General features: G+C 30.6%; 1 protein-coding gene across 1 annotated transcript in view; it reads left to right on the top strand.

Moving 5' to 3' along the window:
• Positions 1-14,737, top strand: part of LOC129988726 (synaptogenesis protein syg-2-like) — a 168,266-nt gene that overhangs the window by 79,330 nt on the left and 74,199 nt on the right. Inside the window, exon 2 of the mRNA XM_056096994.1 lies at positions 13,886-14,091. Within this exon, the coding sequence (XP_055952969.1) occupies positions 13,886-14,091 (206 nt within the window). The remainder of the gene's footprint in view (positions 1-13,885; positions 14,092-14,737) is intronic.

The following is a 14,737-nucleotide window of genomic DNA, read 5'->3' as shown; positions in this document are numbered from 1 at the left end:
TTGAAATTTTGTACAGTTATCTGTTCCCAGCGCCTAACTAAGAAGGGTGATTTTACATATTGTTACGGAAATTCCTCTTAACTCAAACGGGTTCGCTGTAGTGTATTTATAGTGACACATTTAACAGGCCCAGTAACAAATAACGATGTTTTTTAACACGATTCACAGATGACAAACACAGCCGAGACTTACACAGCAGCAATTAGAACAAACAGTAGCCCACAAATAGAAATTTGTCGTAAACAACCACAACAGCACATAAAGCGGCCCAGATAGTTCTCGAACAATCAACATAATTCGCTGCCTATTGGTCTGCTTCTCGAAATTCCTGAAGAATCCAATATCATCCGTTTTGTAGCCAAAGTCACCAAATTCGTCGCCAAATGGTCGCCAAGCCCGAGGTTCATTGATCCAGTATCCGATAAGCATCCAATAGAGCTGACCGTAAAACTGCCTTTCCTATGAAACTGCCTATGAAATTAACTGTGCTGGGAAGAAGCATTATAGATTCGTAATATTATGTAATCGAAAATAAATGTAAATTATACCAGAATAATAAAGATTACGATAAAATATTAAAAAAGGCGCTGTTTTAAGGAGAACGGTTTTTTTTAAAACTTCGGTGGACCATAAAAAAGACAAAAGCAGAGAAAGAAATGAATTTATTAATAAAAATTTTATGCAAACATGGTTACTTTTCGACATAATTTCAGTAAAGATTTAGGCATTTGTGACATTGATTGACCAGGTTTCCAATCTCCTATTTAAAACTCTCTGGCGCCAATGATGTAAAATTGCTCTAAACGTTTCCTTAGAACTTCACATTATTCTAAAATTATTATTTCAAACTCTTAGACAGTTCTTCGGTTTTATCTATTTAAGAAAATGATAAAAATTGCTCTGTTTTAAGCTACGTTTTAAATGAAAAGCGACGAGAACCCAACAGAAATGGAGGATCCTGGAACCTCACGTAATGAGCCAGTAGATAACCATATTTAAATTGAGATTTTCAATTGTGATTATTTAGGCTTTCCAGATCTATATTCTTTTGTTAAAATAAAACTCAGAGAACTTCCAGTCTAAAGAAAAACTAATGTTAAGGTCCATAACACGCCACTGGCAGCAACGTTCTTCGAAGAGGAACCAGAAATCTGATCCAACAACAACTATATAAAAATTGCCAGAAATTTCACGGTTAGTAAGTTGTAAAGCAACCTATTAGCACAGGATATTGTACGATATCTCCACGATGTTACGCCCTATTTTGAATGCCGGCCAATATCGTGAAGATGTCGAACAATGTTAATGAACATTTTATGCTAATAGGGTACGTAACTTTTGGTATTAAATTCGTTTTGTTCTCTATTCTTTTCTTTTTTTAGGTTCATAGGAGGTTGAAAAGAATGGCCTTCTCATGCTAGTTTTGAACATCCATTGAAATTATTTGTTAAAAATCGTACCATCAAATGTTCTAATTGTTGTATATGTACCACAGATTCAGAAATTTGGATCAAATGGTTATAAAAATTTACAAAATTTTAGACATTTATTGTGTAAAACACAAATTAAATTTCACTCCTCAAGCTCGTTGGTATTATTGTATTCTGATACAAAAAGGTGTATTACCAAATATGAAACTTCCTTTTCTGGCACAAAAATTTGTTAATTGAATAGAAATTTGGAGATCAATTCTTTAGAAGATTGCAATGCTGTCTTTATGAAATTTATTCATGCTGGGTCATAGAAATGCCATAAGGAAGTCTATTAGGAAGTTGAATATCACTTTTTGATCAAATTTTTAAAACAAATGCTTTAGAAAATCTATTTGAGTATTAAATAGCGTTTGTGAACAAATTTTGGGGCAAATGATATCATAAAATCTACTCCAATTTTAAATAAAATTTTTGAATAAACTTTAAGAAAGATACTATTAGGAAAACAATTTTAATGTTAAATGGAGTTCTTGAACAAACTTTGAGAACGATATTATTATAAAAACTATTTTAATGTTAAATGGAGTTTTTGAACACATTTTGAGAAATATGTTATTATAAAATCTACTTAAATATTAAATACAGTTTTTGAACAAAATTTTAATCTACAATTATAAGACACGAATGAAAAGTGATTTCAATTGATCCCATCATCCATTGTAAGGCAAAACAAACCTCTGTTCTGTAGGAAACATATTCAATCAAACTCTTTGGTTTTCTGTCTGGTCGCAATGCAGTAATGCATATCGGATTTCATGCAAAGAAAAAAAAGAAATTCTTCTTCCAGAGAAATATTACTTTTTTCCTTCCTTTATTCTTTGGATCTTTTTTTAGCAGAGGTTGTGATTAATGCTTCCCTTTAGGAACATTCTTACAGATGTTTCTGTGTAGAAGTTATTTGTTTGACTCGACTTAGATTTGGCTATCTACCGAAGATAACTTTCACATATGCCAATTTAATAGCGGTATTTACTTAAGGAGGTTCATAATCTAAGAGATTTCCTGCTTCCATAATTTTCATGGCAGCTTAAAAAGTTGAGCAAATATATTCTCTTTTCTTTCATTTGAATTTTTTTCAAGAATTTTGCAGGCTTCAATTTTAGGAATCAGTTTTTAAATAATCATTTGATGTTATTTAGTAGTTGGCTGTATTGTTTTATTACACGTCTTTATTTAGTTTGAGTTTCATTTCAGGTTTTAATATAACTATAATTATATTTACATATTCACTGTTATTTTTCATATAGGTCAGTTTTCCTCAAGATTTTATTTTTAGTTTCAATATCTCTTGAACTTAATAATCAAGTTAACCCTTTCTAGGGCAGTGGGTTTGTTTTAATTTAGTTTAGTTATATTAACGTTCTGTTGTAAAGCAACACTAGGGCTATTTTGGGACGGACCACGTAATTTTGAACCACTGTCAGATGACACCTGAGCTGGCAACCCCCTCTCCACGCCACACCACACCAGCGGGAGGACGTTTGGCATGACGGATTTAACGTGCAACAAACCCCCTTACACGACGGTTCTTCGGTGGAATCGAGTCTCGAACTTGAAACCCTAAGGCTCACAAGCCGAGACCTTACCACCAGGCCACCGCGGCCTCCAGGACCGTGGGAAGTATGCTTCCCACCAAATTTATTAATCTTTGTATGAATTTATGTAGGTTGGCATAAGTTCTGACAATTTTTTTTAGAAAGATAGAAACTTAGATGCTTCAGTTCTTTATCTCACACAAAATTATGTGTCTTGATTTGTTACTTAATTATTAATGAACCAAATAAATTAATTAATCAAATCAAATTTATCTAATAAGCTAAATGAATCCCTTTTCTTATTCTAATTTCAAGCCTAAAAATATTTTAAAGTAATATGACTAGAAAAAAATGGCCCTTTAAAGGGTTAATTGAATGATTTCAATTAAATTTTGGTTCTTCATCTTCGGCGCCATCTAGCAATCTATTTTAGAACAGTATGATGCTTCTATAAATTTTTAAATAAAGAGTTATGAATTGCATTAAATTACTAAGGCATTTGCAGCAAAAAACTAGTAAATGAAAGGAAAACAAATTTCATATATCGATTGTGGAAGACATTTATTTAAAAAAATTAAAGTACCAAGCGAATTTTTTTTTAAAGTACCAAATTAAAAAGAAAGAACCATGAACATTTTTTTAAAAGTACAAAAAGTGGCCGATGCAATATCCTAAACGTAGAGAAGATCAACATATATAAAATACCCCATATGGGACAATGGTCTTTAATATTGACTTATAAAAGAATATTATCTTGCGGAATTAATCCTTTATGTGCAATTTTTATTGTTCAACATTAAAGAAATTTTATATTTTTCCTACATTTACTGTAATTATTCAGACTAAGGCAAAATCTCTTCTATCGATGATTTTTGTTGCTTTTTTTGCGGAATTCATCTTTCCTTTTATTCCATAGTCTGATTATAAAACTTAGTTTCATTCCTTTGATTAACCATCCAGAAGTTGCATCTTCTGTACAAATCGGAAAACTCATGCGTATTTCTTAGATAAAATATTATAAATTTTAAGGGATTAAATGTTAAGATTAAGTTGCATTTGGGTAAACCTGATGTAATTAGGATTTTTTTATCTGATGACAATTCGTTCATTTCTTTAAAAACCTAATTATGTTTTTATTTTCAACACTTTTAGTCTTATTTTGCTTTTTAAAAAAGTTAGAGGTTACTCATTCAATATATTCTTCCAAAAAAGCATTCAAAGATATTTTCTTCTATGTGCCTTTTCTTTATTGCATAGTGTATTTGTTGAAGTGAAATTGCATTATTTTTAAAACAACAGAGAAATTAAGATGCAACAAAAACATAACTCAACGATCGCATGCGTTTCTCAGAAATACGAATAACTTATTCTATTTACGTCTCGGATTCTAAATTTAGACTATCAGTTTGTCCTAAGAAATGTAATGGTCAAAGTCATCCATTCATAGCGTCTCACGGCAAAAAGATTTAAAATGAAAATCTCCGGCAGTGTATTTCTCACATATTCGCGCCCGCTGCTAAGTAAATTTTAGCTACAGAGGCCTCCTAACAGGAAACATTCTTTTATGATCACTCTGAGAAGCAAATATGATTAACGAATCAGAAAAATTGCTTCCTCGGGCAGTTAGTTTCAAAGTAAGGAGGTAAGTTTTACAGATAATTTACTGGATATTGAATGGATTATGAGATCAACAACAACCAGTTTTTGTGACGTATTTGACCATGTGAGAGAAAAATATGAAAATTCTCGAAGCTGCAAGAATTTTTGCGATATCTGTATTAGATCCAGGTCTTGAATCCATGCTATTGCTCATGCTCGGTGTAAGTCTCATATGATTAGTGCCAGCAAATTACTCTGGTAATTTTTTTTTAGTTTTTCGTATTAAAATATTCTATGAAAACACTTGTCGAATAAACTTATCTCTATCAAATAAAAAAATAGATATGTTAAATACGATCCTAATAATGGGGTTATCTAACCGTATTTAAAAACATGGACAGACCATGAATGCCCCAAGTGCTCAGATTTATATTTTCATAATGCTACACATGAGCATTTTGTGTTTCCCTGTATGCTAAAGACAGCTGTTGCGGTTTTGTTATGAGCGGGGATAGAACCTGGGACCTTCTGGTTCGCAGCTCAGTAACATGACCACAATACAAAAGCAACTGCCCATGTAGGTAGCTGTTAACTGGCTTATAAACTTTCACCACAAAGCCAAGTATGCATTTTTGAAGATTTTTTTCTGATCATTGAAATCAAAATTCAACAGAGAACTAAAGTTTTAATAGCAACATTACTTAATAAGTTTGATTTATGTAAGCCGTTGCATTTTTACGCTATCGCGTCTGCCTACATGCGAAAGTACAGACCGATAGACAGTTAAATTTTTGACATATTTAAATCAAAATTTTATACACATTGGATGATTAATATATTTAATTTTTTTATAGTTATTGTGCTTACTTGCTCTCATACACGGACAAATGCATTTTCTAAAAATAGATTTCGTTCAAAATTCAATCGAAATATTCAAATTTAGCCTTAACACCGCATACCAAATTTCATCCATCTAGCTCAAAGCGACTTTGTGATATCATATTCACAGATAGAGAGATGAATAGACATAATTTCAAAAATGGGATTTTGGGCTCAGGGAGACCTGAAACATAAACATCAAATTCTCGAGTTCGAATTTTTTTATTATTATAACATTTTCTCTTTGTACATGATAAAATAAAAAGCAGAAAAAAGTGTTCATATTTTGGCATAAATATAACAACTGTCAATTCTTCTTAACTTCTGTGCACAATATTTGATTTTATGATCTATTATTATTATATATATAAGCATCGGAGGTCTAAGTTTTTAATGGGTCTTAATCCGGCTTTGTATATGGAATATCTAAAAATAGGACAAATGAAGGTCATTCACCAACATCAATCTCAGAAAAACTTCAAACCAAACACAACACTCAGAAAGACTCGGTACGTAAAAGAACACTGTCCTGTTCCCCCTTTCACCCATGAACGTTCTTTCTTAAATAAATTATATCGAATGGGGTATCAATTTGAAGGAGTACTTTCTCGCATCTTACTAGCTTTTGCCATCCTCTCAGATTGCCTCCTCTCTATTTATTGCCTTTTTCTCTCTCTCTTGGCGTTAGAAAGGATTCCTTCAGGTCCTAATCCATTTGAAGAAAGAGCATATTCAGCTGAATGATTTACTTTTCTTTTATATGAACAAGGTTGTTTCATATGTGAAACATCGATATATGTGTTTAATATAATTATATTGGAAGTTTGCAAGGATTTGGCTTTACGTTTGTTTCAATACAATCTTAGCTTTTCCTAGTGAATTTGAAAACGTATGGATTTTTGACTAGCACATGCATGAAATAAAACAATCTCAGAAATATTGATAGATTAAAATAAACTGTATGTACTCTGGAATGGTTTCGATCCATCTCTTCTCATAGTCCGGCGCTTTCAAATGTGCGATAGTAGAGAATTATTGAAAGAGCCAGTAACCATATTCGGATTCCTATGATCTTGAGAACAATAGAATTTTTAGCTATATATTAGAGATAGGCCGCCTTTGGCAATGATCTTTGATGATTAATTGCTAGGATACGGTTAACACACAGGTACAGAAAATCGAAAATACATTTTGGAAGATTTCTTCCAACTAATTGAAACCAAAATTTGTCTCAGAAATACGAATGCAATCGCAAAAATCATGTACCAAATCATTTCTAAATCATTGCGTGGAGTTATCCAGATTATATGTTTATAAAAGTATATACAAACAAAAGGTCAAACCCTTGGCGGATTTGGCTCCGATTTTCAGACAGATTTACATCTGTGGTGTTAAACCTGCATATTAAATTTTATTTATCTTTTTCTATACCTTTTCTAATTATTATGCCCATTTGTACTCGGATACCTGATGAGACAAACTTTTTCTGAATTAATTTCCTTCATAATTTATTAGAAATCTATAAATTACATTTTAAGTTCATATACAAATTTCATTCTTCTAGCTGAAAGCATCTTCCAGTTATCGTGTTCACAAACAGACATAGCTGAAAGATGGAAATTGTCAAAATCTTGTGTTCACATTTTTCAGCGATTACCATACTTTCTTTTTAAGTACTTCCTAAACGAGAGAAAAAAAATGGTACCACATAATTTCACGAAGTTCTTCATAACATGGTGTGTGTGTGTGTGTGTGTGTGTGTGTGTGTGTGTGTGTGTGTGTGTGTGTGTGTGTGTGTGTGTGTGTGTGTGTGTGTGTGTGTGTTGGCACTCTACCATTTAAACCACAACACCACAACTACAAAATTTGGCAAAATGTATACTTTAGAAGAAGTTGGAAATGTGCACCTTGGAGTGATTTTTTCGAAATTTTAATTATAATTTTAAATGAATAATTAGTTTACTTAAGGTGAAATTCTGGCGTTTTACCTTCCTTACGTTAAACTTCTGAAAATACTACAGTGCAAAATTTATTTTTGCACAGATTTAAAATATAAAAAAAAAATGTCTTTTGTTAAATTTTCGTAATTTCTTTTACCTAATTTCCAACAATAGATTGTATTTTTGCCCTGAAATTCAGTATTTGATGAACAGTTTAGTTTGTTTCTCCAACTATTTCACCGAGTGATTTTACTCTGTTGTTGAAAGCCAAGGAAGAAGAATTCGATTTAAAATCTGTCCAGTTTATAAGATAGATAAAAAAAAATAAGTTATAATGTCACAAAGTTTGGAAGATAAATGAATAGGATAACTAGGTTTTTAATAACACCATGGTGTTATGAAACTGTCATCATTAGAAAGGTTCATGCAGCCATTGAACAGAGCATACGTAATAAACGTTTAAAATATCACGGTCTTAATGTTTGATAATTTGTCAGAATCATAGAGATAAAGTTTTATCTTTAATATTTAAAGGGAATTAAATGTAACCAATATTCTTTGCTAATCAGCGCCACCAAAAAAATATATGTTTCAATGAAACTACAATAAAAAATTGGTATTGTTGAGTTCTGAAATTTTGAATACCTTACCTTGAGTACCTTATAAAAACACAATTATTTATTTATTTATGTATCTTATAAAAATAGTATTTCATATCTATCTTAATAAAAAAGGAGGGGTTTTTTTTTCATTTATTCAAAAGTTGGAATAAAAATTATTTCTCAGAATACGATTCATTAGGGCCAAAGGATTATGTAAAAGCATAGACTAAATAAAAACAAAATAAAATGTTTCTATATATGTTTAAATCCTTTCGAAAATAAATTAAAATTTTATTTTGAATCAAAGGAATTTTTATTGAATAATTCTTTGTATATTATTGCATAAATTATGAAAATCAATTTGTAATCAAATCTTCTGTACACATCATAGAAGATTTCAGTACCGCATGATTCTGTTTTTTATATTCATATTTAAAGAAAACGTGATTAGTTTCCATAAAAACGTTTTTTGTATTAATTGAAATTTAATCATTTTTATTTAAATTCGAATTTCACGGGAATTGATAGAAAATCAGAGCGATACATACTAAAATGAACATAACAGCTTAAGGCTTCTATAATTGTATGAGTTATATGTCTATCAAAATTTATAGCTTAAAAATATTTATTAGCAGAATTTATTAAGAGACCAAGTAACATAAAATATTGAATTGAACATTTCAGCGAGCTTTAATCCCGGCGAACCAGTTGGTCGCCAAAAATGGCTAGTGTTTATAATAAGTAGAGCTTGAGCTCATAGGAAAAAATTTTGTTGCATTAGCACTGTCATTTTATTCTACAAATTGTAAGCAATATTTTTAAAAAGAAATATTCAAGAAAGTCGAGAGGATCAAATTCCCGATTCGCCGCTTGGATACGTTTGATAATAATTATGCTAATCTTCTTTTTGTTGCAAAATTCACAAGGCTATTAACACATTGTCGGAATATATTAAAGCGCTGAAACAGCTGGTAGCAAAGAAGTTACATAATCTCACCAGCTGCTTTTGTATTTAGCTATGAAAATGAAGATTAGAAAATTTAAGTTAACTAGTGAGTGGTCAATAATGTTTGGGTATGAAAAATAAGAGTTAGTAATTCATGAACGACAACAATGCTATTAAATAAATATATGCCGGTTTGTCATTCAAGAAATAGACTCTCTTAAACAAATAAGACATTATACCCCTGCCTTTTTGAAAATTGTGGAACTTTATTTTTCAGAGTAACGCACAAAACTGTTCTGTACTTCCTAATATAATAATTAAAACAGAATTCATTTTTTTACTGTCCGATTAGGACCCAAATTTGACACATGACTACAATTTAGTAACATGATCACATCCCAAATTTCATTTATTGAAGCCATTGAGTTTTCAAATTACCTTTTTAAATGAATGCAGTCCAACAAACAAGCAAACCTTTAACAAACTTAGTTCAAACTTGATAAGGATCTACACTTCAGACCCTCATTTCATTTAGTAATATTGTTATAATTTTGAGTTATCTCTTTTATATGCATGGAAAAATATAGACCGAAAAACTATCAGCTCGTTGATGGTTCAAAATTTAATAAGAATCTACATTTTATATACTAAATTTGTACCTCAAATTTTATCTAATTGATTCTTTACGTATTATAGCCATCGTGTTCTCTTGTAAGTACAAGATTGGACATCAGATAAGCAAACTTTAATACAAATACAATCTACAAATTTGGTGTATTCACTACAAACTAAATTTCTTTAGTCTAACTAAAGGCGTTCTTGATTTATTGTTTTCACAAACGAGCATAATACAAAGAACTGAAACGTAGAGGTCTGTTAAAATCCGAATTTTTTTTACTATTGCAATTAGGTTTAGTTATATTAACGTCCCGTTTAAAGCAACACTTGGGCTATTTTGGGGCGGAGCTCGTAATTTTAAAACGTGGTCAGGTGACGAGAGCGACACCTGAGCTGGCACCCCCCTCTCCACACCAGCGGGAGGAGGCTTGGTCATGACGGATTTAACGTGCAACAGACCCCCTTACACGATGGTTTTTCTGTGGAATCGGGTTTCGAACCTGAAACCCTCCGGTTCCAAAACCGACACCCTACCACCAGGCCGCCGCGGCCCCTTTACTATTGCAATATTATTTTGTAAATTTTGTTTTCAAAACTGTTTTTAAAAAAATGGGAAAGCAGAGCAAAACATCTGCATTCATCTATTTAGCACAATAATAAATTTGGAAATATACATACATATGTAGTAGAAATCGAACCTACATATTCACAATTTTTTATTATTTATAGTTAAAGAGATAAAATTTATATTGAAACCTTCATACATATATTTTATTGCCCAGTCTTGCAAATAATTCTGCTCTGTTAAATTTTTCAGCAAAAGTATGCCACCTTTTCTTCGGTTATAAGAGCTAATTAATATTTCCTTAAAAGCGATCATATCCACTACATGGAAAAAATGATTTATCACAATTGAATGGTTTGTAATAAAGAAAGGAACAATTAATGGTTATTAACAAAGATTATTTTGACTTTTTCTCATGACCGGGACATTTACTTTTCTTCTCTGAAGAAAGTGGTGTTAAATCTTTCGTAGGAATAATCTTCCCTCTTCTAATCATCTAGTAGACAGTTTTACCGTCACATTCTTTCGCACCATCACATGTCAGTGTGAAAAGTGTCTGTTGAAGAAAGAAAACTAGAGTATTAACTCTAATGAAATCAAAAGGAAGGAGAAATATATTTTTAGAAAGGATTAAAAGGAAGGCAGAGCGCTTTCCTTCTTTTTTCATCAAGTTCTTCCTTGCAAAAAATATTAAAAATGTCTTCTACCCCATAGTTCAGGTGTTGATTTTCGTCCCACTTGATTTAACTAAATCCATAAATAAAATGCCCATGATAAAAGGAACGAGTGAACTCTGAGCTGTCATCAAGTCCACATAAGAACATCTAGGCAACACTTAAATAAGATCCAATATAATGGAATGATTAACTATCTTGGGAAATTCTAAGGGGAAACTGGCTCACATTTGCATTTATATTTAACAAAAAGCATTAAAAGCCTCAGAATCCAGTCTGACCACTACATACAATTAATTAAATATTGGCCTACAAGTTTTTGAATAATACTGATTAAATATGCCAACCAAATTCTTCTTTCGAATCATTACCTTAAAGCATGCAATGAGTTAATCCACGAGATCACAAATGGTTTATACATATTCTTAAGGTTAAATGTAAACAAGTAGCTGACCTTTTAAATTCAAAGAAACAAACATTTATCAAAAAAAGAAAAATCTCACAAGTTACAATTTTTCATATAGAAGAACTTTCTTCTTTGAAACCGGTGTACATTTATGCTACGTATGATTTCTAATAGAAATCAGTTTGTGATAAAGCTCTCTATTTTTTTTAAAAAAAAATAACTCTTTACAGTAGCAGTTATAATTATTTTTAACATAGGAATTTCTTCTTGAAAATAGGTGTACAGATATGAAATACTGCGATTTTCAATAAAAAGTTAATTTGAGTTAAATTTATATTTTTAAAATAAGTATGTCGTATGATAGCGAGTTAAAAGTGATGTCAAGTATAATTTTCTTTCCCCCCCCCAGGATTAAAACATACGAGACTTTTAGCAAAAGTAATTTTTTTAAAAGATTCATGAATTTTGCAATTTGCTGTCTGCAAACCTTTTTTTTTAAATACATGGCGTTTCTTTAAATATTTCCAGTGCTTTTAAGAGTGCGCAGAGTACTAAAAGAAAGAAAATGATACACTTTTCTAAATTCATTCATATTTTGTAAACAAATTGCATTATTCCAAAATAAGTTATCGGCTGAAAAGATGTCTGCTTCATAGAAAGAAATTTTGAACACTCGACACTGAAATTTTTAATTTCAAATTATGATTCCTTTAAAATTAGAGGTAAATCATAAATATATCTCAAAAAATGTAAATTCTAATAGTTTTTTTTATAATTCTAATAGGGAGTTATTACATGTTTCTTATTTTTAAAGACAATGTTTATTCATGTTTGACACTTTAAAATATTGTGTGTATTAAAGTAAATTCCGCTGGATTTAGTTTAAATGCCGTCAACTAGATTGTTCTTTCGGCAGATATAATTTAACAGAAAGATGTTCGAAACAGTCTTTAACTATTCACTATTGTGCAGTTATATATCAAAAATTAGTCTAGAAAATTAGTCGCATTTTATGCTATTTCTAGATTTTGCTATAGCCTTGAATTAATATATAATTTCTAATTATCATATTATTTTAATTGTTGTTTTCTTGGAATATAAGGATTACTAATTATTTAATTAAAAAGTATTTATTTTTCCTTTATCGTATACGACATATATAGAGATAAATTATTTGTCTGTTTTCCTGCCTATCTGTAAACACGACTTCTCCAAACTGGAATAAGTTGTAGAATACAATTTAATGTCTCACCTTCGCAACAAGACAAGAAAGAAAGATTTATATCAAAATTTAGACGAAATTCAATAGTGGCAAGTCTATTTGTATATCCAAGAACAAATTGCAAGGACAATTGCAAGACACTAATTGCAAAAATGCAATTTAGTGTCTGATCTTCGCAACAAGAAAGAAGATTTGTATCATTTCGAAATCTGTTTGTCTGTCTGCGCATACGCTTATGAACAAATTAACGTCAATATTTTCCTGCAGAATTATTTTTATTTTTGTATTTGGCATTACATTTCTCCATAAATACTATTTTGGAATCGAGTTTTATAATTCTTGAGATCGATTTATTTTCTTTCATGCAATGATTCTACAATATTTTTAATAACTCAAGCATTTTTGAATAACTTTACTCATTTTATTATTCATTTAATCACAATTTACTTATCGGCGCTTTTCTTTGGAGGAATTCATTATTTTATGAAGTTATTCGCTTTTTAATTCAAAACCAGTGTGCACCCCTACGTATTTTCTTTCTTTTGGTGCTTTTAAGCATTATGGGGAGAAAGTACCCCATTATAAGAAACATAATAATTTTAATATTATTATATATTTACATCTAAAGTGTGTTACAAATAATATTTTTTTTTATTTCTTAAGCAAGCTACCAGCGTGCATGAGATTTTCCACAACAAATTTTCTTAATTAATCTGTGAAAATCATACTTGAGATATGGTTAACAGGATGAGAGCCCTGTTATAGACTAGCAGATTTACTTGTGATTAAAATTAATTAAAATTTAAATCACTATAAACTAAAATAATTAAAACTTCGCAGGTATAAAAATGCAAGAGTGGCTACTTATGAAATATGATGCAACTACTTCTCAAAAAGCCTTTTAGCAGCCAAAAAATTGAAAAATTTCGTGGAATTTTAATTATTACATTTGCTTACTTCCTATTAAATTTACGCCATAGGAAGATAAAATAATTTTTTTTCATATTGAAAGTAAAAACAATATATTCAACGAAAATTTCGATCTCGGGATTTCGATTAATTCTCCATGTGTGTGATAATTGATGAGTCTCCATGTGTTGGAGATTTGATGAATCTCCGACTCTTTGAACTTGAAATAGCATGTTTTTGGGTATATATCTGTCTATGAACGATATTAATTAAAGGTGAGAAAACTTAATAAAGGAAATTTTATTTTGTTTATTTAAGAATGCTCACAACAACAATGACAAAAAAGTTACACATAAATATGTAACATTTATTATTATTAGAGCTAAAGATTTTAATTTCTCTTATAAGTATAGTGTGAAGCTTTTTTATAATTTTATGCAAAAAATGCAATATTACTTTTAATATGATATGCTTAAAGCTTCGTCTTTATTTTCTAGATTTATTGTGCCTAAAGTTGAGGGAAATTAAAGTTCCAGCTGTAGTAATTCGAGGAGAACCCGTCTGGCTCAACTGCACATACGATCTTGGCAATGAGACGCTGTACTCTATCAAGTGGCACAAAAACAATGTCGAATTCTACAGATACCTACCGGAAGACAGACCACCCGGACAGAAATATGAATTGGCAGGTATACACCTTGACGTAAGTATTATATACCAAATCAATTCATTCTTCAGATCTCCTAAACATTTTTTTTTCATTTTAAAGAAACATAATTTGATTTTCTAAAAGAAATCATTCACATTTTAAGATAATTTGCATTAAACACCTGTTAATGGTTTTAATTTAACAAATAATTGCAAATATAGTTAAAGACAGAGAAGTATTATTAAATATACGAATAGAAACATTATTATGATTTTTTTTTAATTTGAGAATGCAAATTAGTACAAATACGCTCTTGCAGTATCCTTAAATAGAATGATTGTAAATATCATTTTTATAGTGTTTAAAGATTAGTACTATGCAGTACTATAAGTCTCCATATCAACACAGGGCTTTCTGTGTTGATATGGAGAAACACAAAAAAATGTTCGAATTTGGAGAAAGAGATATTGGTTCATCCTCCATAACTGATTTTTTCAAAATTACGAAAATCATTTACGACGTGTGTAATTATAAAATGGTATATTAGTGGAATAGTAAATGGAAAAACAAGAAGTGCATGTTTTTGTTAAACAAATCAGAAAAAAAAATACTTTATGTTGATGTTGTGTCCGCGTTACCAAGGAAAGGGGGTGCAGTAGCTTCTGAGGGCCTGAGTAGCCCTGAGCACCCGAGGGCAGAA

This window comes from Argiope bruennichi, chromosome 10 (genome assembly GCF_947563725.1).
Source record: "Argiope bruennichi chromosome 10, qqArgBrue1.1, whole genome shotgun sequence".
In the NCBI taxonomy this organism is placed as follows: Eukaryota; Metazoa; Arthropoda; class Arachnida; order Araneae; family Araneidae; genus Argiope; species Argiope bruennichi.
The sequence above is the reverse complement of the archived record's forward strand: the minus strand, read 5'-3'. Positions and strand labels throughout refer to the sequence as shown.